Source organism: Poecilia reticulata, chromosome 13 (assembly GCF_904066995.2).
Source record: "Poecilia reticulata chromosome 13, P_reticulata-male-v2, whole genome shotgun sequence".
Taxonomy (NCBI): domain Eukaryota; kingdom Metazoa; phylum Chordata; class Actinopteri; order Cyprinodontiformes; family Poeciliidae; genus Poecilia; species Poecilia reticulata.
In genome coordinates, this window is record NC_088842.1 from 8,310,488 (window position 1) to 8,335,422 (window position 24,935).

At 40.9% G+C, this 24,935-nt stretch overlaps 2 protein-coding genes across 3 annotated transcripts in view; both read right to left on the reverse strand.

Moving 5' to 3' along the window:
- esamb (endothelial cell adhesion molecule b) overlaps positions 1-8,877 on the reverse strand; it is a 72,330-nt gene extending 63,453 nt beyond the window's left edge. Inside the window, exon 1 of one of the 2 annotated variants that reach the window (XM_008425012.3) lies at positions 8,430-8,877. In XM_008425012.3, coding sequence (XP_008423234.2) covers positions 8,430-8,484 — 55 coding nt within the window. In that variant the 5' untranslated portion in view covers positions 8,485-8,877. The remainder of the gene's footprint in view (positions 1-8,429) is intronic. The other variant, XM_008425013.3, reaches the window with a different exon arrangement.
- A 7,678-nt stretch (positions 8,878-16,555) lies between these two features.
- Positions 16,556-23,968, reverse strand: LOC103474262 (X-linked retinitis pigmentosa GTPase regulator-like; the record flags this gene model as incomplete). The annotated part of the gene is made up of 14 exons (XM_081614668.1): positions 23,676-23,968; positions 22,850-22,975; positions 22,683-22,775; positions 22,542-22,604; positions 22,306-22,464; positions 21,417-21,566; positions 21,191-21,349; positions 20,208-20,366; positions 20,010-20,134; positions 19,780-19,935; positions 19,480-19,702; positions 18,528-18,610; positions 18,388-18,447; positions 16,556-17,884 (listed from the first exon to the last, which is right to left on the reverse strand). Coding segments are annotated over exons 1-14 (2,916 nt in total), but the record flags the coding sequence as incomplete, so codon positions are not given.
- Between the last annotated feature and the right edge of the window lie 967 nt (positions 23,969-24,935).

Sequence of the window (24,935 nt, forward strand, 5' to 3'; positions counted from 1 at the left end):
TAAAATAAATGCTGGGAAATGTCGTAGTTGAAACCAAATAATGTGTAAAATAGTTTATAAAAAGACGCATAACGTTATTTTTTCCAACTGTCTCAAAATTGAATTACGTTTCCTGCTTTAGATCAGTTAAGATAACACAAATATTTATGTTTGCTAAATGTCAGACTAATATACCAGAGAGCTGCTCACAGATGGTTTTCATACTTTTTTTTAATTCATAGATTTACATACACCAAGAGACTAATTTAGCTTTGAGCAATATTGGAAGATATCATTGCAATTACAGCAGAAAGTTACACCAGTTTCTTAAAGACGTTCCTCCTTCATTCCAAAATTCCAGAAAAACAATTCAGTTTTAAAAGGAAGGTAAAATATAAGAGGAAGAAATGTGAACCAGTTTGATGAAAAATGAAGGAACTACAATGTTGTCCCCATTTTATGAATAAAAGCTTTGTCAGATTTCCATTTATTGAAATGTATATTCCCATAAATTAAGATTAAATGTCTTGATGCAGGTAATGTAGAAAAAAATTGTTTGACCATCTTATTACAGCTTTACTGATGAATCTCTAAAAGTGTGTGTATAAAAATTAAGTATTTATTCTTGTTTCAATACGTTTTCTACTGGCAGAAGCCTGTAGTCAAAGCTATGAGCTAATTTATCCACCATTCATTTTCCTTGACATTTTCAAAATTTTAGTAAAACAAAAAAAATGTTTAGTGCTTTCTAAAAAAAAAAAAAAAAAGCTCAGTCAGAAATGATTCCACTGGAAAAAAAAAAACTGACCTCGCATTAAAAGTTATCTGGTGATTGCTGAAGTCAGTAAGGATGGTAGTGGCACACTGTGTTATTGTGCTATCCCCCAATTAAACATAAGTACCTTAAAGAGTCCCGTGGGGTTAAGACCTATTTTACAACCCCGCACGCTGCTGAAGCAGAGTGGTGTTGCTGATACGAGATGACAGAAGTCTTTTTACCATAAACAGACATTTTCTCTGATTTATGACCTATTACATTCAAAATTCTTATTTATGGGGCCTTTAAAATACCAAAAAAAGAAAGAAAGATAGTAGCTCTGCATGTAAAACACCTCTCATTCTTACACATTTGTCCATTGTTTGCAAGTCATGGTGTAGAAACTTAAGAGGTGGCACCCAAGTTGTCTTAACCTCCTGACTACCAGGAAAAAAAATATTGTTCAATCACAATTTTTTAAAATCCCACAATAAGGTAATAAAAGGTTTTATGCACTTACTTTGCCTCTTCCCATAAAATGTGTTATTACTGATAAGTGCCATTTTTATGAATTAGAAAAAGGTACGTACAAAAGTCCCTCCCCTTCAGATGTGGCATCATTGAAAAGCTCTAAATGTCCTCTCCAGACACCAAAAGAAATTAATTCAGTAGAATGCAGGGGGTGGGAGATATTCAAGTTTAGAAATGTCCTCTACAGAGGACAAAAATGAACTACTGGTAGGCAGGAGGATATTCCAGACACTATAAGTGAACAAATATGTATCTAATATTTCATATCATATCAAAGAATAATGCTTTCTTTGTCCATCACAAATGACAAGTAGCAAAGAATCACAATAAGAAAAATGCCAACAAAGACCACACTACTATAGGCTTGAAGGTTGCACCTTTTCTTTTCCTGTAAAACAGGTGAATTATGAAACGGACATATTATTCTTTCAATGTCAGTCTTTGCTTCAATAGACTTTCAGTTCATAATGCGTTTGAAAATTAGGAGGCAGCTGCCTAAATCCAACTCTCACTATATCCCCTGTATCTGAAACGGTTGTCCAATTCTCCACTTATCTGGAAATCCTAATCTGAACCGCAAGTATGCCTAATCCTATTAAATTGGAAGAGAGAGGTTTTTTTTGGGTTTTTTTGTTTGTTTGTTTGTGTTTTTAATAAAGTTAGGATAATGGATTTGGTTTGTCTATTGGCACAAATCAGTTTTAAGCTTATCTCTTTCCTTTATCATCATAATGTCCATAAAGTTCATGAGATGATTAGTGAATGCACCCTACTTGAGCAGTAACAGGTTGTCCTAACAGCAGCACTCAGAATATGAAAGTTGTGCCAAACTAAGCTAGCTTTTCTTTCAGTTAATTTTTTTAAATTAAGTCAGAAGTAAACACAATTGTGTTAAACTACAGAACTCTGTAACACAACAGCTTGACTCAACCTTTCATGACAGACAGACCCGTTTCAAAGATTATAAATATATGTATTTATGTTATAACTTTCTTCCACAGTAACCTTTCTTGTTTGCTACCAACAAGAATACCAGTTGATAACTTGTATAATGATATACAAATATTAAAACAAATAAAAATAGCAATACTAAGAATACCATAAATTGAAGTAGGTGTCCAAACACAGTGCAAATTGGGCTACCTAATGAGCGATGCTAATACATAGGAGTCCAGACGTGTGAGTACGGTTTCATAAGGTAGAAGTGTATGATTATCAAATATAAAACAACTGAGGAGTCTGAGGTCTTGGGGAACAAAATGGTTCTCTAGCTTTGAGATCCTTCATGTCTGCACTTGTAGTTTGAGGGTTGAAGTCTGAGGAGTGTGTGTTGGGGGAGAGTGGCGCCATTCAGTTCTCCTAAAACCTCCATGGTAGCAGATGTTTGGCAGATAGGACAATAGAGTCCTTATTGAGCGACGGTAGTAGAAGTTGTTACTGTAACCAGTGGGTCACCAGTTCGAACCCCTGCCCTTTCCGCATCAGTCGTTATGTCCTAGACACTTCACCCACCTTGCCTAATGGTGGGGCTCAGAGGACCCAGGGGCGCCGGTGCAAGGCAACCGTGCTTCTGTCAGACTGCCGTTGTGACTACAATCCAGTAGCTCATCATTGTCAGCGGGTGAATGTTTTGCATGAACAGGTGAATGACTGAATGTAGTGTGAAACACTTTGGTGTCCCTTGGACTTGATAAAGCATTATACAAGTATCAGCCTGGTTTCATACTATTTGCTTCATACAGAGGGTCTGGACTCTTGACTGTTGAGAAATGATCGATCGCTTCCTGGAAGTGTGGACTCTGTTGAAGTTTTACATTTCACCCAATTGCTGACGTTTGCCCATGGCGTTTGTAATGCACAGGCTGGACGCTATGAAACTTTCCCAAAATTGTCTGCGCTGTAAACAACCAGCCCCCACTGCGAAGAGAGAAGTGCCAAGCCGAACAGAATGGATAGATGGAAGAATGGATTCATAACTTTTTGAAACTTTGGTAGAAAAATAAAAACCCCGATACTGATAACCCGTTCCTGTCTAAATGCAACATGAAAGGCAGTTGTAGGTGATGCATTTTAACTCGCCTAGAATTTATGGTTGCAAACCGAAGGAGTTAACAGGTGCCGGAGAGATAAAGCGTTAAAACCCAACACAATCATAGCAACACTCTCTCTCTCATGCCTTCATTAGAGAGGCAGGCCACTGAAATCTTGCCAATAAGGAAGATTTAGAAAGCACACAAACACTGTCTTCTGAACTCTGTCTGAGCTCTCACATTGCAATCTCATCACGGCAGTGGAGAGGAAGGACTATCTCCTCCTAGAATTGGTGTGTGGTTGGTATAAAAAGCAATTTAAGGGAGAAGGGATTTCATGATAGAAATCAGTTACGCCTTGTAAACTCCAAAATTGACATCATTGTGTTCAGTAAAGCGTAGGAGACTTTCAGATGCATGCAAGTTCAAGCCCAGAAAGCTACACAGTAATGTCCGTGAATATTTTCTCCCCAAATACTGGAGATGAACAGCATATTGAATGTATTCGTTTTTTTCTGTCTATGCAAAAAAAAAAAACTTGTAATCCCCACAAAGCAATATAAAGAGAAACCTACACCATCTAGTCTCTGCTAACAACTCAAACTGTTTAACCATAAATATCCTTTCACACGTCAATGTCAACCAGCCCAGAAATTGTTTATATCCAAGGGAATAAAGAGCTTTATGGCTGAAATTCTGATTTCCGTCCTCTGGTAGTTGCTGAGGCCTGCCAAAGACTTGCACTGATAGTTAATTTTCATGCAGCAGCCTACAGGGAACGCTGTTTGTTTAACGTCTGGACCATGACCGACTAATTTCTTGTTTAGCTAATCATAATCAGAATTACCCTAAGCTCGGAGAGTTACTCTCTGAAAGGGGAGGGGGGATACAGCTGGCTCGCAAACATCAGCTTACGCCACGGCCAAGTGGCTCATCACGAACCGGCGCTCAGTGAGCACAATCAGCCGAGGACAGGGCGGTGCTTTTAATAGCCGGGCCAAGCAAAAAGTTATTTTTTCACCTTGTCACTGACCTCAGGGCGATCTGAGCCGTCAGGTGGGCGGCCGTCTTTCGGCATCGGCAAACGCTTCTGGATTTAACTGTTCTTGCAGTTAATGGGAACATGAGAATGCCTAATGAGCAACTCAAATTTATTTCACTTGGTAATTACGTAACGTAAAGCCAACAAGTTGCCGGGTTTCATCGATACAAGCCGGGTTGCCTTTCCCTCCGTTAGATCCTTTTTCAGACAGGCATGTTTCTGACAGGCTTGCACCCGGCAAAAACAACAACATCCATCGTCCCAATTAAGAAGGCCATTTGATCATCACAAACAGTTACTCTCCAGTGAGCTGCAAGCTGAGTTTATTCATTTCATTCCACTTAGCACAAATCAAAGCAAGTCAGATGTAATGCCACGCCACAGTAACTTCAATGCAGACGCTCGCTACAAATAAAGCCACAGCCTCCAACTGTGGCTTTTCTAGCTTGAGGAAAATCTCAAACTGCTTAGAAGTTACAGAGATTTGCGAAAGTATCGATGCACGTGAAACCTTCCCACATCATTTTTAATACAGTTGGCAATACAATAATTTCCCATCACTAAGCTAAATAGTAGGGCAGGTTTGGAAATAGCCTGACGGTTCACTTTCCAGCAGGAAGAAAATTAGTTTTTACACGCTGAACTGCTTTTTGCAAAAAAAGAAAAGGTCAAAAACCTTTGGCGATAGATATGCCTGTTCACAAGACATGAAGCTATAATTAACATGAAGTGTTTCTGTGCAGCATAAACGTAGGGACGGCTGAATCCATATGCATACCACTCTTTTGAGACTGTGGATCATTTTAAAGCTACTTCACAATTACGTACCACTTTTGTGTTGGCCTGTCACATAAAGCATCAATGTAATACGTTGAAATTTGTGGTTGTAACGCGATAAAATGTGAAAAAGATCCATGGGTATAATAAAAAAAAAAAAACATTTGCAGGGCGTTGTATGAAAGTGACCTGAAAAGGGTTTAAATGTTCTTCCTGTAAGCGTGTTCCGGTGCTGCTCTTTGATTGGACGGTAACCGTGAACCAAGCAACTCCTGACGTAAGAAAACAGTTTGATTTCTGCTCTGAGAGGAAGCCGACATCTGTTAGGAAACTGTGCAGCCGCACAGTTGACAGGAACAAGACTGTCCAAGTCAGAGGAGCTTTTAAGAGCAGAGCTTAGATGATTCTGAAAAAGAGAGAGAGGGGAAAACCTGTGGTTCTTATTGTCTGGTTATTCCCTAAGATTAGTTTTATTTTTTAAACTCATTGCTATTCATGCGCACAAGTCACAGTACTCATAAGCCAATGCTTTATGCAGGATTTATGACCAATACCATTAAGTAAGCCTCCTTAATTTGACAGCTGGGACTTCCTATCCAGACGTTTTTAATGACTTCTTGCTCCTTAAGGTCCACACCGCAGATTTTACGTTCTTTTTCACCCTCACAGGGGACATTAACCCTCAAAAGAGAGCACAAAAGCTAACAATGTTGGACTTCTTTGAAATTCATTCGAGCATTCAACCGTGCAACAACATTATGCCCTCTTAAAATGAAGCACTCTGCTGCAAGCTTAAAAGGGAACCTCTGGTAAAACACACACAGAAACAAGCAGGCTGTGCCACAGTGGAATTCATAGCAATAAAAATTACATAGACCTTATTTCATGAATTGTCAGTGAGCTCGTTTCCCTGTATTTGACTTCAGATATGTTCCTAGAGGGAGCAGGAGAAAGGAAACAAACGACTAATAAAAGTCAGTAGGGAATCACTAAATTGAGTGCTAAAGTTATTTGCCAGCCCACTCTGTAAAATCATTCAAACTCACTTTAGATGCATCTGGAATCACTATAGAACTTGAAAATGTCCAGGTTTTTTTCTATTTTTCTTACTCATTTTAAAATGTTTAATCAAAGAAAAATGTATAAAAATCAAGTTTCCAAATGCACATGAATCTGGTGACAGGTGTGATCAACTTCCTCTTTCATTGCTGTTCTCATGTACTCTAAATTACTGTAAAAATAGAAAAGATGCTTCAGCTGTTCCACCTGGTAAAGTTTGGCTAATTTTTTTCAATTGTACACCTGGAGTTTGTAATTCAACCTAGAGTATGCAAGCTTTTGATAACTTTTATTCTCCAATGCCTTAAGAGTAAATTGGTCAAGTATGTAGCTGATGGCTCAAATTCCCTGAAGGAGTTTGTTAAAGGTCATCAGCAACACCTAAAAATGAACTTTGAGCTAAAATGGCCTACTTCCTGTTGGGTTTAGGGCATACCTCCAGGAGAAGATTTATTTATTTTTATTTTTTTTTTATTTTTGTTTTGGAGGGTTACACATACCAGATTTCAGCTTTTTCACGTGGAGGGCGATTTTGGGTAAAAATTTGAGTTTTCGCATGTATGTTTAGGCCTTCAAAATGGCCCATCTGTGTGGCAGAGAATTATAATAAACATTTCAAATATACATTAGGCCTTTTGCTACTCTGGCCTAATTAAATTTCTATTACTTTGTTTTAGAGCAAAGGGAAATACTGATTCATTCCTGAATCAATTTTGTTTAGTTATTAAAAGTCAACAGTGGAATGGATTCAAAGCTATATGTGGCTCTGCAAATAAAATAAAAAATCCCATTGCTCAGTACTCAGAAAGGGAAGGCAAGCTAAAGGAGCGCGGGTTCAGACTGCATGCTGAGCAGCTGCACTCTCAAAACTATGAAAGGTGATACAAACCCCCCCAATCAGATGGAAACATTTAAAAAGAAGCAGAGAAATGCAGAAGTGCAGAAATGCCGTGCGAATGCTGTGAGGTGAGCGGATTAACTTGATTTAGATACCAGAGGTGAGGCAGATTTGACTGGAAGAATTAGCACAAGCATTAAAAAAAAATCGGGTAGAATTTTACTGAAAATCAGCTACAAAATTACAGTCTAAGCAGAAATAATACTCCAAACTGCTGTGTTAAGCCTGTGCATGGTAGACTTTGAAGTTGATAAAAATCTACATGGATAGAGTTTAAGATTTATTTATATGTCACACTGTGTGAATAACAACACATTTCTCTACATTGTGATGCATAAGTTGCTGATTAAAGTTTTGGCAGTTTTTAAAAGAATGGGAATGTATAGGATCTCAGCTGAGCAGCAGAGTGGGTTAAGCCATCACCTCTGGGTGGGGAAAAAGGCAACGATTTACCACTTTGTAAATGACAATTTGTAATCCAACCAAATCGGAAAATGATGTCGAAGCGATGTGCCACCAAAAAGTTCTTTTACGAAAGGAAAAATAAGCCAAATATAACTTTTATATCTACAGCTTAAACATCACAAGTTTGTCTGCTTAATTGTTTAAACAGCATAAGGTATGTAGAAGGAGTAAAAAGTGCAAAACGATCACAAGAGTGTTAATGTGTCACACAAATAAACAAATTTCAAACTCCGAAGGCGATCCCTGACATTGTCACCGCTTGATTAAATTTCAAGCCGTATCCATCGTGGCTTCAGGGTCATCAGAGTCAGACTCTAACTCGAAGGCAAGAAGAGGCTGAACCCCTTGCAGCTCATATCCAACACCACCGCTTTAGAATCGATGTAGAAAATCTGTCATAAGTCCCGATTGCCCACTGCAGTGTATACTAATGCCAATTCTTGTGCCTCTTGTGATGTCATCATCATAAATACAAATGAGGCAAGATTAGCTTTTTCTTTCTCCTCTGGAGGGCTTTATAAAAACGTAGTTTTCGTTGCGCCATTAAGCTCCACATCGCATCACTCAGCTGTGTTTTTGTGAACATGCCTGTGTCAGCTAAAATGACACATCACCGGGTGGTGCCTTTAAATCCGCCGAAAACTGAAGCGAGGAGCTCCAGTTGTGGAGGCGCGTCTGAGCTAACTTCATCTTTTTACAGTTAAACATTAAAACTTATTTGTTGTGAGAAGTTTTTTTTAAAAGGGCTTTGTTTTGTCTATGAAGCTTCTTCAAGAAGATGTTTTTTTTTTTTTACTTTCTCACTTAAGTAATCTCACTTAAAAAAAAAATAAAAAATAAAAATTAAACTAATACACGTTTCAGTGGAGCCTGATGAATTAATTGGCCTACCTGGGAAGATCCATATCAGCATCAGCATGGCTCGAAGTTTCCTCTTCACCTCCATGGTGCAACATCCACCAGCTGCTCCTGCGGCTTCTCTGAAAGCTGACTCCAGAAAGCAGCCGCGCCGCCCCGAACTGCCGCTTATAGCTGCCTTCAGGTGACAATTAACTGTCCGCTGAGCGAACCAGCAGGGCGACGTCTGCAAGTAAAGCTCCGGCTCCTCCTGCCATCCCGCCTGCAGACAGCGGCTGGCATGGCAGAGTGCTCCGTCCGCCGCTTTAACAAGGTGTGCAGTATTTTGAGTTGGCTCGTCCTCCCCCCGCCGCTCCCGGTTCGGGTTGAAACAGCTTCACTTCTGGGCTTTGTCCCTGGAGTGAGCCCGGCTCCTTCTTGTCCTGCTCCAACTGTAAACTGTGGGAGCTTATTCACCCCACCTGAGCTGCTCAGTGTCGCCCCCTGGCAGCGGGAAATTTCATCTCTGCCTGTTGGTCGTAAAACTTAACTTTGCTCTATTGTTTCTTACCTTTTTAGGTTTGATGTTTTGTAAGAAGTAACCTCTCATGGACAACTTGGATTTTACAAATGCAACCAGTTTTTTTTCCTTTTACACAATAACATAACACAAAACGTCTTAAACTTTCTAAATACTTTTTAGTTTGACACCTAAAACATACTGAAGCACCTGAAAATGGCGTTTAGGCTGAAGTTAGATTTAATGCCACTTTCTTCCTTCTGAATTTAATTAACTATGTAATGTTATTGATTTGAGTACACAAAGCTGCTCCTTCTATTAGAGGTTTGCAATACTGCATATTGCCGATCCAATACCAAGTAAATTCAGGACCAGTATCGCCGCTACTGATACTTTTTTATTTAAGCTCGATATATCGTCAAACTGACCTATCGCTATTCTTATTTTTTCATTATTCTTTATTTTGTTCAAAACTAGAACCGGATTTAGACAGATTATACTTGTATTAAAATACAAAAAAAACCATACTTTAATAACATATTTACATGGTTTTTGTGCATTTTTCCTAAATTGACAAAAAGCTAAATATTACCATTTTAGAGCAAAATTTAAAAGAAACTTTTTATTTTTTTGGAGGTAGAGCTGAGAAACTATAATACAAAAATAACATTTCAAAATAGAATCTGAAACTGAAGTATCAATATTATTATGCTAGTATCAATTCAATACTGATATCAACTTGGTATTGATGTTATTGATATTTTGGATCACCTCTAGCTTCTCTATCAGAAAGTAAACACAACTTGCTCCAAACGTTTCTTGAGGCACCAAACAGGACTATTGTTGTTGGAGAGCAAACGAGAGCAAAACAACCTTTTGTCAAAATTACTTATCAAATGCTTGGATAAAGGTTAGAAATGCAGTTAAAGTCTTCTTTGTCTGTGTGCAGATGCTAATCTCTTAAAGATATTATTTTCTTCTCTGTTCTTTATTTTCTGTTACTCCTCTCATATTTTTACTTAATTGAAACCATAAAATGTTTTGTAGCTGAAACAATACCCCGGACTCTACCAGTCTGGAATAAGGTAGTTCCATGTTCAATACAGGCTGAGGACATAGAATCAATGGTGTAAGAGCAAAGTCCCACAAACATAAAAGCTTCTTTTTTTAAAGTTTGTGATATTTATAATTATTTAGAGGGAAAAAAAAAGTCTGTTTTTTGCTGTTTTGGTTAGCCTCACGAGCGCAAGCATGAAGAGCAAACAACTGGAAACAATTAGTTTCTTATTCATGTTCACTACTAACTCAATTCATAGATCCTCTCTACGTTTATCAATCTGCTTCTTGACTTATTTCATTTAAACTACATTTCATTTTTAAGGCACTTATTTCCTGTAGTTGGAGTAGTTGTTGGCTCACAGCAAGAAGGCCCTAGGTTTGAATCCCAGATTAGACATTTCTGTTCTCTCTGTGTGGATTCTCACCAGGTACCACAACATTCTCCCATGTTCTCAAAGTCAGGCATGGTGGGTTAATTACCAACAGACTGTCCTCAGCTGGGAGTGGCTCATTTTCTGTCCGTCTCCGTGTCGTACTGTGATGGGCTGGCTGCAGCGTACCCTGGATCTAGAGAAATTACACCTCCAGATGGGCATTAGCCGCCCTCTGCCCCCAAACCCCCCTCCAAACCAGCAGGGTTAAAGCAGGCATAGGAAATGGATGGATGGCTTTACATCAAAGTGATCCCTCATGCATTAAAAATAACCTAATAAGTGCTACCTCAAAGTTTAATCTTCAGAAGTGTTCGTGGCTCAGTACGACTAATTAGGTCACCTTCAGTTCCATACACTGGCTACAGACGCATGAATGCATGGTAAACAGGAACACGAGAGTAAAGGCCGATAAAGACTCGCTTCTTTACTTAGTGATAAGACAATCACACGTCTGCAATGTATTATGTTGTAGCATGGCTGGTAGACGTTTATATCGTGTCTCGCAAAGTGCAGTCTAGTATTGATACAAGTGCAAAATGCAGTACTATGACTCTAAACTGTTATCAGTCGCTGAACCAAATAGCTGGAGCTAAAAAGTTCCAAGCAGTGCTGAGAACTTACTCAAAGTTGTGTCCACTATACCCAATGCTAAAGTGTTTTCTGTATTAGACGTAAAGTCAGGCTTCCTGCAGATGGAGTTAGATGAAGAATCCTCTTTCCTGACAACATTCAACACCCCCATTGGGAGGTTCAGGCAACCCTTTGGCACAAAGCGAGAACCAGAAATATTCCAGCGCATCACGGAGCAGATAGGCAGGAAAGTGCTGATGTTGTTCTGAGGAGTAAAAACAAACGCATTCAGCTTCATATCAAAACTTTTTACTGTCAATAAAACATCTGATATATAAAAAAACAGAATAAAACATGTCAGGATATAAAACTGGGTCCAGAGAAAGTGCAAAATGTGCTTCAAGATTGGGTAAATAAATAATTACACACACACACAACTGCTGAGAGGAAAACATCACACGTTTCAGTTAAACAGTAAAGCAAAGAGCTGCTCCATCTGATTTCCAGGTTTAAAGGGATTTTCCACATTTTATCCAGTTGATAGATGTTGATGCAGCGTGCTTCAACTACGGCTTCACAAGAAGAACGAATCACTTTGTTCAAATAGGACAGCTTTCACCAATTCTCTCAGGAGTTTCTAGTATTTTTTAAGCTTGGTCAAAACCAATTTATTTACCAATTTAAGAACGACTTTGTGTCCAACTTTAACCTTTAAAAATCACGTCAAAAAGCTTTGAAAGTCTAACATTTATGTGATTTGTTTCTTCATCTTGTATGACTCACTGGTCGCAGGCAAGCTAACAGTTTTAAAACCTGTTGAATCATGAATTAGAGATTCATGACATCTAGACGATGTCACTGTCATATTCTCCCCGAATATGATAAATTGGTATTTTATGCAAACATTTGTTCAGTTTATAAAATTCTTCATGAGAATGCTGCTCCGCCTGCAAGATAAACTAGAGTGGCCAAGGCGCCCCCTGGAGGTGAGTGCAGCATCCCTAAACGTACGACTGCTTTTAATAAAATGCTTGTTCTTTTGTGCGACTGGTTACTGGAATAGTTTGTGTAATAACAAGTTCCAGTTAGAAAATGTTTGAATATTTGGTAAATATACTGCTGCTGATAAATGAATTCATTATTAATGAGAGTACAGAAGTGTTTTAATGAACAATCTGTTTTGTAGTTTGGTTTGCTTGGTTTTAGTGAGATAATGAGTGAATAAAGGCTTTATTTGTAATTAATAACTACACTGGCTTTGCACCAAGTCATGATCCGTTAAATCATCCTGATTTAATCCAGCTGTCCAGGGATTACCTGGTACCACGCATCCCTCCGTCTGTGTACTAATAAACAAACAGGATATAGTAAAATTACATGTTATTTTGTTGTATTCTTGCTTTTTTTCCCCCCCTTATTTTTGCGTACTTGTATTATTTTATTCTTCACTTGTTTTTGTCCATTTCCTTTTATTTTAATATATGTTCTCCAATATTTGGAATTATTGTATGTTTTATTTCATTTCATTATAATTTGTTTTTGGGACTTTTCTCTTGTTTTGTTTTGAACTTTATAACATTTGATTCTGGTCAGGATGTTTTTCTGTTTTAGGGGGAACATTCCTTTAAAAGGGGAGTTGGAAAGCAGATTTAATCCTAATCTGAACAGTTATTAGAGGCTGAAATGATCCTGAGATTAGCAGAAACATTTTCTACAGAGAGAGGAGCAGCAGGTCCGGTTCAACAGAACCGGATCAGAACCTTCTACAGAAAATTGTCACAGTGTGGACCTAACTGTCAGAACATTGGTTCTGGGGGTTCTGGAAGGTTCTGAAGATTTTGTAAGGTTCTGGATGTTCTGTAAGGTTCTGGTCGTTCTGGAAGGTTCTGGATGTTCTGTAAGGCTCTGGTGGTTCTGGAGTATCAGGAAGTCACCAAGCTGAGCTGTAGTTCTACTGCAGTTCTGCTCCTGTCCAGCGGGTGGCTCCGCTGCCCCGGCCCAGATGTTTGGTTTCCTACAGCAGGCTGCAGGCTCCAGAACGTGTCGCGTCCACCTGCCTGGACCTGGATGAGGACAGCCGTCTGAAAACGGCCAGCTGGGGAGAGGGACAGGGACAGTCTGTCCACCGCTCTACAGGTCACAGTGATGATGTCATACCATCTTACCTTCCTGCTGGAGCCTGACCGACCGTCGGAGCGGAGCTCCGCTTCCCCATTGGCTGCTTTGGCTTCACTTCCTGACTGCTCTGCTGCGGGGCTGTGACCTCTGACCTCGGCTCCTCCCGGTGAAGAGCATTCAGGGGGTGTGGCTCCTTCAGACTCGCTGCTGATTGGATGCGAAGCTGGCTCTGCGTTCAGCTTCAGGGACCAGAGAAGCTATGGGTTAGAGGTCGGAGTCGCTCGCTGGTCACACACTGACACACAGCGCCATAGTCAGTTCAGTTCATACATCAGTTCAGCATTCAATACAATCAGCCCAGACAAGCTGATAGTGAAGCCTGGGACTCTCAACATGAATGTGCCTTTGGATCAGAGGCTTTCTCAACAACCGACCTCTGGTGGTGAGAATAGAGGACAGAACTTCATCCACCCTGGTCCTCAATACAGGAACACCGCAGGGCTGTGTGCTTAGCCCAGTTCTTTTTGTTCTGTTCACCCATGCCTGTGTAGCCATCCACTCATCAAATAGGGTTCCAAAGCTTGCAGATGATACCACCGTAGTGGGTCTGATAAACAATGATGAGACCCTGTACAGAGAGGAGACACCGAACAACCTGGTACTCAGCACCAGCAAGATCAAGGAGGTCGTAGTGGACTACAGGAGGCCTAGGAGGACAGTGCACACACTTATTACGATTCGAGGGGAGGAGGCAGAGTGCGCGGGCAACATCAAATTCCTGGGCAACCGCATCACTTTGGACCTGAACTGGTTGCTGAACACACCTCTTTTCTGATGAGGAAGACCCGACAAAGACTCTTCTTCCTCAGGAAACTAAAAAGGGCTGAACTCCCTGCTCAGCTGCTCAAGAACTTCTACAGAGAAATGACTGAGAGCCTCCTCTGCCTCAGTATGACTGTGTGGTGTGGCAACTGAACGGTCCAGGACACAAAAGACATGACCCGAGTGGTGAAAACTGCCCAGTGGATTGTTGGGAGTGAGTTACCAAACCTGGAGTTAATATGTACTGGTAGACGGCAAAGGAAGGCCAGTTGCACTGCCACTGACCCCTCCCATCCTGGGCACAAACAGCTTGTACCGCCACCGTCTGGGAAACGATACAGATACATAAAGAGCACAACCATCTGTCCATCTTCCATCCTCTCCCTGCAGACACACTCACCCATTTGCTGAACCCTAAAAACTGATTAAAACTTTATCTATTTCTGAGGATACCACTCCAATTTCATTATGTTCTAGAAACATAATGGCAAATAAAAAACATCTTATGTCTTATATTTACTGGACTCTCTGCCGACGAAGATGTCCCAGTCTGCTCTTCATCACCAGCTCTGTCCTCCTCTTCTTCAGCTGTCTCCACCGCATCCTGATGGCCGTAAAACACAAATTACACATTTGTTGTTTTTTTTTTTAGAGCTGCTGGGAATCGCTAGCGCTCTGCTAGCAGAGGGAATTGGGAAACTCAACCTACAGCTACACAAGCAGAGGAAACACACAGCTGGGGGTAAAGGTGGGGTAACCAGCACACAAACTGGGTCGCTGGAGGAAGAAAAGTGGTCCAACCTGATTGTGAATCCTCTCCTCTGGCAGTGAAAACATTAGGAGCTCTACAGCGCCCCCCTATGGTGCTTCAACTCACTAATAATGGCTTTCCGATACGGAAAAGTCTGGAATCGGGAGAATATCTGGTGAAGCTGGTTTGTTTCTGGGTTGATCCGACAGCCTGGAGTCTCTTTAATTCACCAGAACGACAAAAAACTGGATCCAAGTCTGACTTTTCATAAACTTATCTAAAACCTGGATTTAATCAGAGCTTGAACTAATAGTTTTTAGTCTTGGTTCACCAGAAGGAAGCCGTTCTGGCTCACTTGCTTTTTCAGTCAAAACCCCAAAGTTTTTGCACGTTAGAAGGCTTTATTTAGAACCACTAATATTATCAGTAAATGAATTTACTGTGAGCTACAAACAAAAACAAAGTGAACATGATAACAGAAGTCATCTGTTAAAACATTATTATATTATTTAATGATGTAAGAACTTTTAATAAGCGATTCTTTTTTCCCCCTGGGGTATAAATATGACGTGACATATCCTGATTTTGTTAAGCCTCTAGAAAACTTTGTGTCCGTCTCAGTCAGCTGAACGCCTGATCCAATCAGAGCGGTGCTGTAGGCACACCCGGTTTCCCTGGCAACCACTAGCCGCCATAAACATGCTGACCGGTTGCTACGGAGGCTTTCCCGTCCGGCCTTCACCATCATGAACATGAACGCAGCTGTTGATCAGTCTTTATTGCACCTTCGATTTATTAATCATTAAAACATGTTAAAAACATGAGAACGCAGCAATTTATTCCAAACAAAAGAGAGAAGAACAAAAAGTCGGACATCACGATTCCAGATACAAGAATCTGGAATCGTTTCTTGTATTCCAGATTCTTGCGGGAAACAAAAATCTGTATATATCTGGAATATACAAAGAATATTCTCGCTTTGTAAACAAAGCGAAAATAATAAAATATAAAAAGAAAAGCAAAAGAGCAAAGCAGCTGAGCTGAACTGAACAGAATGACATTATGAGAGAAACAGAAGCAAAAGGCACAGAGAGTAAAGTCAAAGCAAGTTATTAAAAAGCAGAAAACTCAATAAAAAACTAGAGCATATGGAAGTCAAATAAGGTCACAAACAAACCGCACAAAAAGAAAAGCAAAACAACTTCTATACCAACTTAGAGATCAAGCTGTGAAATATGACTTTAAAGATCCAAAACACAGAAATCACAGACGTGTTCATTAAAAATAATCCTATTTTCTTTAACTGGTAAACGATCGAGATGAAAACTTGAAATAAAGCTGCCTTCAACTTTCTCAGAATTGTTACCAAAACAAGTGACTCACACCTGGAAAGTTTTAGAAAATATTCTGAAAATTTTATGAAATATCCTGAAGGATTTACAAAATATTCTTAAAGTTTGGTCAAGTAAATTGTGTAATTTCTAGGAAGTAACTATAAAGTTCTAAAAAACAAAAATCCTGCTGGTTTTAATGGGAGCAGCTTGTGGCTGCTTCTACCTAATAAAGCCTGTTTCTACTCCCCTACTCTATCAGACTGTTAAACCCAGCTCAGGGTTGAACCTGAGAGGAAACAGGTTCTGACACCATGGAGCTTCAGAGGAGGAGCAAGACCTCAGGTTTCCGTGGAGACCAGGTTCTGATTGATTGATGTTATTGCAGGTAAAACGTCATCCGGGAACTCCTCTTCCTCGTCTTCCTCCAGTTGTAGATTTTCTGCTTTGCTGCTTCCTCACTGGAGTGTTCCTCTTCTTCACGACATCCTCCTCTTCCTCCTCTTCACTGTCATTCTCGTCTTCATCACCATCACTCTCCTCCTCCTCCTCCTCCTCCTCCTCCTCCTCCTCCTCTCCTCCTCCTCCTCCTCCTCCTCCTCCTCCTCCACACTTTCTTCCTGTTTTTCCTCATTTTCTTCACTTTCTTCCTCTTCCTTCTCGTCACCTTCCTCCTCTTCTTCTCCTTCCTCATCCTCCTCTTGTTCTTCTTCTTCAGTTTCTTCCTCATTCTCTTCTGTCTCTTCCTCTGTCTCCTCATCCTCACCATCTCTCTTATTTATTGCATCCTCTTCCTCTTCCTCACTCCCCTCTGTTTCCTGTGATGACTTTAAAGTGTCGCTGTCATCCTCCTCTTCCTCACTTTTTAAACTGCTTTGCCCCTCTTCATCACTCACTGCTCCTTTGCTCTGAGTCTCCTGACTTGACCCTTCCTCTTCCTCCTCCATATCTCCTCCTTTGCTTACTTTTTCTTTGGTCTCATTTTCACTCTCTGTGGCTCCACTGGTTTCCTCCTCTTCCTCAGTAGTACTCTCATCTTCCTCAGCCTGATCTTCTGTTTGAGGAGTCTCACTGTCTGTATCCTCCTTCTGCTGCTCCTCCTCTTGTCCGGTTGCAGCATATCCAGTCTCCTCTTCCTCATCTGAGCTGGTTCTCCACCTTTTCTCCTGCTCCTGCTCTTCCTCCTCCTCTTCTTCCTCTTCCTCCTGCTGTGGACTCTCTGATGCAGGAATGACGTTGATGCTGACGGCCGACTTGCGGCTGACCTCAGCAGACAGAGATTCAGACTCTTCTGGATCTGAATCCGGTTTTGGAGCACTGCCCCGCCTCCTGGACGCCAGCTGCTGGACCAGAACAGCGCCCCCTGCAGCCAGGGTGGCGGCGCCGGCCAGCGCACTCCCACCTGAGCGCTTCCTCTGGACTGCAGCTTCCTTCTTGTTTCGCTCGTTTTTGGATCTTTTTGATGAATCTGGGTTTGGTTTGGAGCGGGAAGCATTTCTCTCGTCACTGATTGGCTGACAGCTCTCTATGGTCAGCCAACCAGCTTTGGACTCTGGTCCGGCTGGACCGGACTTAGAAGCGTTCCTTCTGGGTTCTGGATGCTTGTCCCAGTCTGCAGCTGGTTTTGTCCCAGTCAGCTGGGTTTTGGACCCGGCCTGTCTGACTGCTTTGTTCTTATGATCCAATGACAAGAGGTTCTGTTGGTTCTGACTGATCCTCCTCTCGTTCTGATTGTGCTGGGCGGACAGAGAGTGAATGTCGCCGCCCTTCGGGAACTGGATGTGTAACACCCGGCTAGCCAAGAACTTCCTGTCCTTTCTCTGCTCTCTGATTGGTCGAGCAGTCTGCTCTCTGATTGGCTGAGCAGTCTGCTCTCTGATTGGCTGAGCATGCTTACCCTTCCTCTGTCCAGCACAGACAGCATGAAGACGGAAAGAGGCGAACGTTAGAGGAGAGCATGCAGGAAACAGAACCAAACTGGGCTAACATGATCAAGGTTTCTCCCAAAACTTGCTAAGCCCGGTGGTTGGGTGCTAGGGCAGTCATTCATCCAGCGGCCCGTCGTGTTTTTGAGTTAAAAAATGTGTAAAGTTGGCAGGAAATTTGAAAATATCACTTGATAATTATGTGTTATTGAAAGATTGAACATTAATACCTGAACACCAACTATATAGCCTTAAAAAATGCAAATATTTTGAAAAAGACTTAAATAAATAAGCAACGCAAGTAAAGCCTGGTGGTCCGCTAGGCTTATAATACACTGGGGCAAACCTTGATGATGGAAACCAGTCAAGCTAGCTCACCTTTAGCAGCTAGCTTACTGTGTGCAGCTAACTTACCTTCTGCAGTTAGCTTAATGTAGTTATCTCACCTTCTGAAGCTAACTTGTTTTCTGCAGCTAGCTTACCTTCAGCAGTGGAGACAGGCTGAGGGTTTTGTCGCTGGGATCCATCTTCATCACATGAGTCTGGCAGTAAAAACAGACATGAGGATGAGGATGATGAAGGTGGCGTTGCTCCACATCTGGAGAATTAAGAGATTTCTCACCAGGTTCAGGAAGTCAGTGGTTTCTCCCAGTCCTCTCACGCTGTCGCAGTCTATCAGGCTCTCCACATCGCCCCCTGTCTGCCCTGAGGAGCACCACACCATCCAACACAATGAGCCTCATTTAATGTACATTACTGTAGAAAAGCCTGGATTAATAAAAGAAAAATACAAATAGCCAGTGATTATTGGTGCATTCACATCCAGATATTTGAAATTATAGCTAAATTAAATAAAAAAGGGTTTTAACTTAAATAATTAAAATGAAAAACTAAAATAGAAAAAGATTATGTATTAATTGTACAATTATATAATATATATAAAATATTAACATTGACTATTACTTATTTTAAAATGTTTAGATACACTAGAATTTTGTTTTTAGAAATTATAACTGTTAAGAGAAAAAAAAGAATAACTTCACAGAGGCTCTAAATTCATTCAAATATATGCAAAAAAGCTAAAATACTTCTCTGAAAAACAGGGAATTTAAAAAACAGAAATAAAATTTACATTTTTGGTGAACGATAATACATTTTAAAAGGTAAGACATTGAATTAAATTTTTTTTAAATACCTGAATATAACATGTACAGTTGTAAAAAATATGAAAGCAGAAAAAAAACATAAGCAATTGATTGAAGAATAAATAAATACTAATATAAATTTTATTTTAGACTTTGTGAAACACATTTAGAACAATTCTTAGTTTTTTTTATTTATTTAAATAAATGCAAAGACAATTAAAACACTGAAATGAGTTAAGTAAAAATAAACCACAAAAGGGGTAAAAAAAAATTTAATTATCTTTTTAAATAAACTAAATGTTGGTGAGTAGGTTCATGAAACTAAAATTAAAAAGGATGAAATAATTTTTAAAAAGACAAAATCAGAAACCAATCAATAAATTGATAAATGATAGTAATGATAATATATTGATTTACTGAAGTTGGTACCCTGATGGTCGCCGTCTTGGCCGAAGTGCTGGGTCCCATTAGGAACCGGCCTGTAGCTCTGCTGGTTCTGATCCGGTTCAGACGGAGGCAGCAGAACCGGCCTGTGGTTTTTGTCCAGTGGGTTCTGGTCCAGTTGGCCCAAGGCAGAAAGTGGCTGCAGGACCCCCGAGGTTCTGGCAGGCAGCGAACGGGCCGCGGGTCCAAACTGCTCTGGAGATCGCTCCTGCAGGACACGGGGAGGTTCCGTCAGCCCACGCTGGTTCTGGAGCTGTTGGGATCTGCACCAGCACCAGAACCGACCCGTTCCCTGCGGCGGACCCGGGCAGAGAGACTGCGCTGAAGCGTAGCCGTCGATTCCCCCAGGAAGTCGAATGCGCTGTCCTCCAGCGTGACGGCGGAGCAGCCGGGTTCTCTGGGCTGGGCCAGAACCACCATGTGGCAGCCTCCGCACGCCGCCTTGACAGGAAGGAGCAGATGGGTCAGGGCTGGTGGTCTGACGGCAGCCTAATGACCTGACGGCAGCGACTCACAGCCTGGACGACGAGCGGCAGGAAGCGGGGAACCACGGCCGGGTGAAACCGGTTGGTGAAGTTCTGGTCGCCCAGGCCCAGCTTCCCGTGTCGGCCGTCGCCAAACGAGTACAGCAGCCCCGTGTCTGGAGAGAGAGCCGCGGGGTCAGAGCAAGTTTGGGAGCCCAAACCGGTCAGAGGTCGAAGGTCGGAGGTCACCTGTGAGGACAGCAGTGTGGCTCTCCCCGCAGGTCACCCGGGTTGGCCGGCCCGCCTGGAAGTGCTGGACGGGGCGCGGCAGCTGCGACTCAAACACAAACGTCCCGAGGCCCAGCTGGCCGAACTGACCCAGGCCGAACGAGTAGATGTCGCCGCCGTCTGGGGTCAAAGGTCACACACTCTGCTGGTTACTACACAGCAGTAAAACATGCTGGAATGCTCAGACACAAATAAAAATCTGATCATTTAATTGAAAAGAAAAATTATTAAAATTGTTATAAAATAACACAAATAAGGTAGAATATCTAAAAAAAACACTTAGATTTTATTAAGAAATAATAAAATACGCAAGTATTTTAATATTTTAATTTAAAAAATCTGTTACGCATTAACAATATGAAAATAAAATGTAAAGCCTAAATATTTTATTGATTACATTTTTTTAAATAAAACTAAATATAAAGCTTAATTATTCTTATTAATTAATACATTTTTAAAAATGTAAAGTATTAGTATTTGTCATTAATTAAGAAAAGTTATAATAAAATGGAGGGCAAATTCATTTTAACAAATATTTTTATGCTAAAAAAATATTTTAAACATAAATTTTATTCATCCATCCATCCATCTATTTTCTTTACACCCTTGTGCGTTGGTGGGGTCAGTAGGGTTGCTGGTCCCTATCTCCAGCGAACGTTTTGAGAGGCGAGGTTCACCCTGGACAGGTCGCCAGTCTGTCGTAGCATAAATTTTATATTAAATAAATAGAATTTAAAGGTTATTAATAATAAAAACAAAAAGCAAGACAGCTGTCCTAAAAAAGATTATAAAATTATTAACAATTAATTAACAGAAATGCAATACAATTAAATTAAATACTTATTAAATACTTATTCCTAGTTTTTTGTTCATTTTCTTTGTATTTTCGTGCAGGTTCGTCGCTAAAGCTCTTATTCTTCGCCAGTCGGTGTGTGATGGCTAACCTGTTAGCGCCACCGTGTGGCTGCCGCCACAGGCCACCTGCAGCACCGGCTCTGTGATGCTCTCCACCCGCTGCGGGACCCGGTGTCTGGCCAGCTGCTCCGGCCGCAGCCCCAGCTTCCCGCTGTCCCGCTCCCCAAAGGTGAACAGCGCTCCGTCCGCTGCCGAACACACGCACATTAGTCGGTCTCCTGGTCCAGGTGAGACCAGTCACCAGGCGAGTCTCACCTGTCACCAGAGCGGAGTGGTAGTACCCGCAGGACATCCAGCTAACCGGCCGGCCCACACTGACCTCCAGCGGCCGGGTCGCCTGGCTCCGCTTCCCCAGCCCGATCTGACCCTCTGAGTTGTCGCCCCACATGAACAGTTTCCCCCCCTCTGCAAACAACATCAGGGTCACGTCGTCACCATAGTGACGTCGCTACGGGACAGCCAATGAACAGCTATCTTCACACAGCAAACACTGGCTAGCTTAATTTACAGAGAAATCGTTCAAAATAAGGAATTAATAAACACCTTTACTTATATAATATTTACTATAAGTGTAATAAAAAAGTAAATATAAACAAGATGAATGTTGAAAAGAAACTCAAAATTTTAAATGAAAATGTTAATTTTGGTAATATTGTGTTTCAATAATAAATAAATAAATATACCATACAATATATGAACACAATTATTAAAATATTTATTTTTAAAAAATTGTCCAAAGTATCTTTTTAAAATTTCAAAATCTACCTTTTCTAAATTTTATCACGTCTAAATTTGAAGTCTTTTTATAAAGTAAGAAGTGTTCGAATTTAGAAATGGGGCATTTAAAATGTAATATTATTGTATTATCAAACTTTTTAAAAGAACAGGCTTCAGTTTTAAAATTAATTTAAACCTTTTAAATATGGAATATCTCTTGATTAAAAACCAAAAATCCAAAATACAGTTAAAACATTTTTTTCAATTTAATTTATAAATATGATTTATTAAATGTAGTAGATGTTTTCTAAATAAATACCAGAAAATATGTGAGCTGAATATATTTACAGCAAACTTTAAAGAATTAATAAAATGCTGACTATGGAAGATGAGGGAAACCCACACATCACCTGTCATGTTGTCTCACCTGTCAGGGCAGCGGAGGTGTTGGACCCGGCAGCCAGCATCTTGATTGGTCCGTGCGCCTGGAAGAAGCCGATCCTCTGGAAGGCGGTCCGCTCCTCGCAGTCGCCGAGTCCCAGCTGGCCTTCGCCGTTCCCGCCGCACGCGAACACGTGTCCCCGCTCTGCAGACACACACCCAAAGTGAAGCGGCTGAACTCTGACCCCCAGATCAGGGCTGTGGTTGGGGTCAGGAACCAACCGGTGCTGATCAAAGTGTGGTTCCGTCCGCACGCCACCAGCCGGACCTTCTCACCCTTCAGAGCTGGAAAAGTGAGGAGAGAGCAGATCATTTCCTGCCTCACTTCCTGTCAGAGGCCTTTGCCTGGAGACCCCCACCTACCTTTGACACAGGTGGGCTTCTGTACCGTCTTTTTGGAGCCCAGGCCCAGCTGGCCCCAGTTGTTACTGCCGAACATGAAGAGCTTCCCGTTTCCTGAGGAAGCAGCAGCAGCAGCTCAGGATCAACCCAGCAGCAATTCTACAAGAAGCAAAAAGAAAAGTGTTTACCTGTGATCAAGGCACTGTGCTCATCTCCACAGGCGATCCTCTCAGGAACGTCGTTCTTCAGCCAGAACACACTGGGCATGTCATCAGCAAACTTACTCTTTCCAAACGTGAAAACTGCTCCAGACTCTGCAGAAAACACAGAGGCACGGAGGAAAAAAACAAAACAAAACAACAACAAAAAAACAACAACAACATAAAACCAGATCAGATCAAGAAGAATGAAACAAGAAAAACACCCAGGAAGAAGATTCATCTGCTCTTTACCCTTCATCTCGACGGATGGATGAATGAATGGATGGATGACATTTGTGTAAAATACGGATGCTCCCCAGTGTTTGCATTAGGAAAACTTTCCAGCTCTTGTTTTCAGCATTTAAATTGGTTCAAACTGGTGGAGTTTGACTAATAACTTTTACATTAATTAAAACATTCTTAAGAGTTGCAACATTTCATTTTCCTTTTAGAATCAATACAGTATTTTGTATTTAAATTGATCTCCTAGTTCAGGACCGCCATCAAGTACCGCAAGTTTTCATATTTTAAGACTTTTTAAATCCGTTTTAAATTAGAGCAAACGTGATTTAGAGAAGAAAATGTTCTGAGCTGTAAATTTAACTAACCAGATAAGAACAACACCCGAAGCAGAAAAAGTTATTGGTGGAGAAATTACAAACTTTAATGTCTGTTTTCTTTAGCCTATGAGCTAATACAGAAGCTGGTGTTGGGTTTAACACAGCTAATTAGCCTAGCTAACAACATGCTAGGCTAATATTCCAGAAACTCGCCGTTCTGCCTCCGTAATATAACACTGTTTATATGCATCTACCGGGTATTTCGTCTTCTGCCTCCTCTGCCATCTCCGCAGAACTTTAATCCGCTTTGTTCGGTGTTCGGGGCGTGTTGGTGTTCTCAGCAGCGACAACCCGGAAGTAAACAAAACTTCTCCTAGGATACGAAGCGCCGGCTTTGATCTCTTAAAGGAGCAGCGCACTTTTTAAAAGTTCTAAATTTCTATCCAATTTGTTCCACTGGTACAGGTCAGTAAATCACAACATCGTTTCATAGACCATATATTTTAGTAATCTGGTTTTAAAAGCAAAACGTGTAGATAATATAGATCCATTTCAATCATTTATTTTGGTCAATTTTGATCATGTTGGGTTGCAGTGTTTGAAAAACTGAAACTCTCACTTAGAAAATTTCAGCTGTTTATAAGAAATAGAAGTGTCTCCTCAATATAGGAATTTTATGTTCTGGTCATGTCATTACTTATTGCTTGTGCACCCGTTTTTACCACAATTTTTCTTTCCACTCAGCTTAAGACACAAAAATCTGGATGAACAGAATACTCCTCATGCTGATAGGCAGAAAAAGTAGACTCCAGTTACCAAACCGTGTCCTGTTGAACATTTGCATTCTTGAACTCACAGAAAACTGAGCTTCTTTAAAAATAATCTTTTTAAAAAAAATGAAAATGAACAAATAAAAATGTTTCATTTGTGCCTCACGTGGAAGGTGCAGTAGATCCCCCAGTGGTCGCTGCTGGTGAACAGGCCAGGCCACACCTGAGCTTCTTCAGGCCGATCAGCGCCATGCTGTAGGGCTGCAGTAAGGGGATGCCATCCCGGGCTGCCCGTCAGTGGTACATACAGTCGAAGCGGAACCGGGACTTGAACAGTTTAACCAGGATTTGCTTTTTGCTTAGGACTTATTTGGGGTATTATAATTTAACATAACTAACTACTTGAGTTACAATTGTTATTTCATAGATTTAGTTACCACTTGATAGTTAGTTTCTGGTTCAAAACTGACTATTTGTGGACCTTTAGTGGAATGGACTATGATGCTTGTTTAGAACTAGAAGAAGAACTAGAAGTTAGACAAAAAGGAAAATTTGGAGGGTTTTTCCCAGAAAGAGCTATGTTAGCTGAGTTCCCACACTCATTCCTACATTATGTATGATTCGTTCGTCCTTTTTATTCACTAAAGTTCATCTACTTAATACTCCATCCGACTCCTTTTCGTCTTTGAATTAGTCGAATACATTATTTCCTTGTTAGTGTTTGCACCAGTATCCCCAGACTGC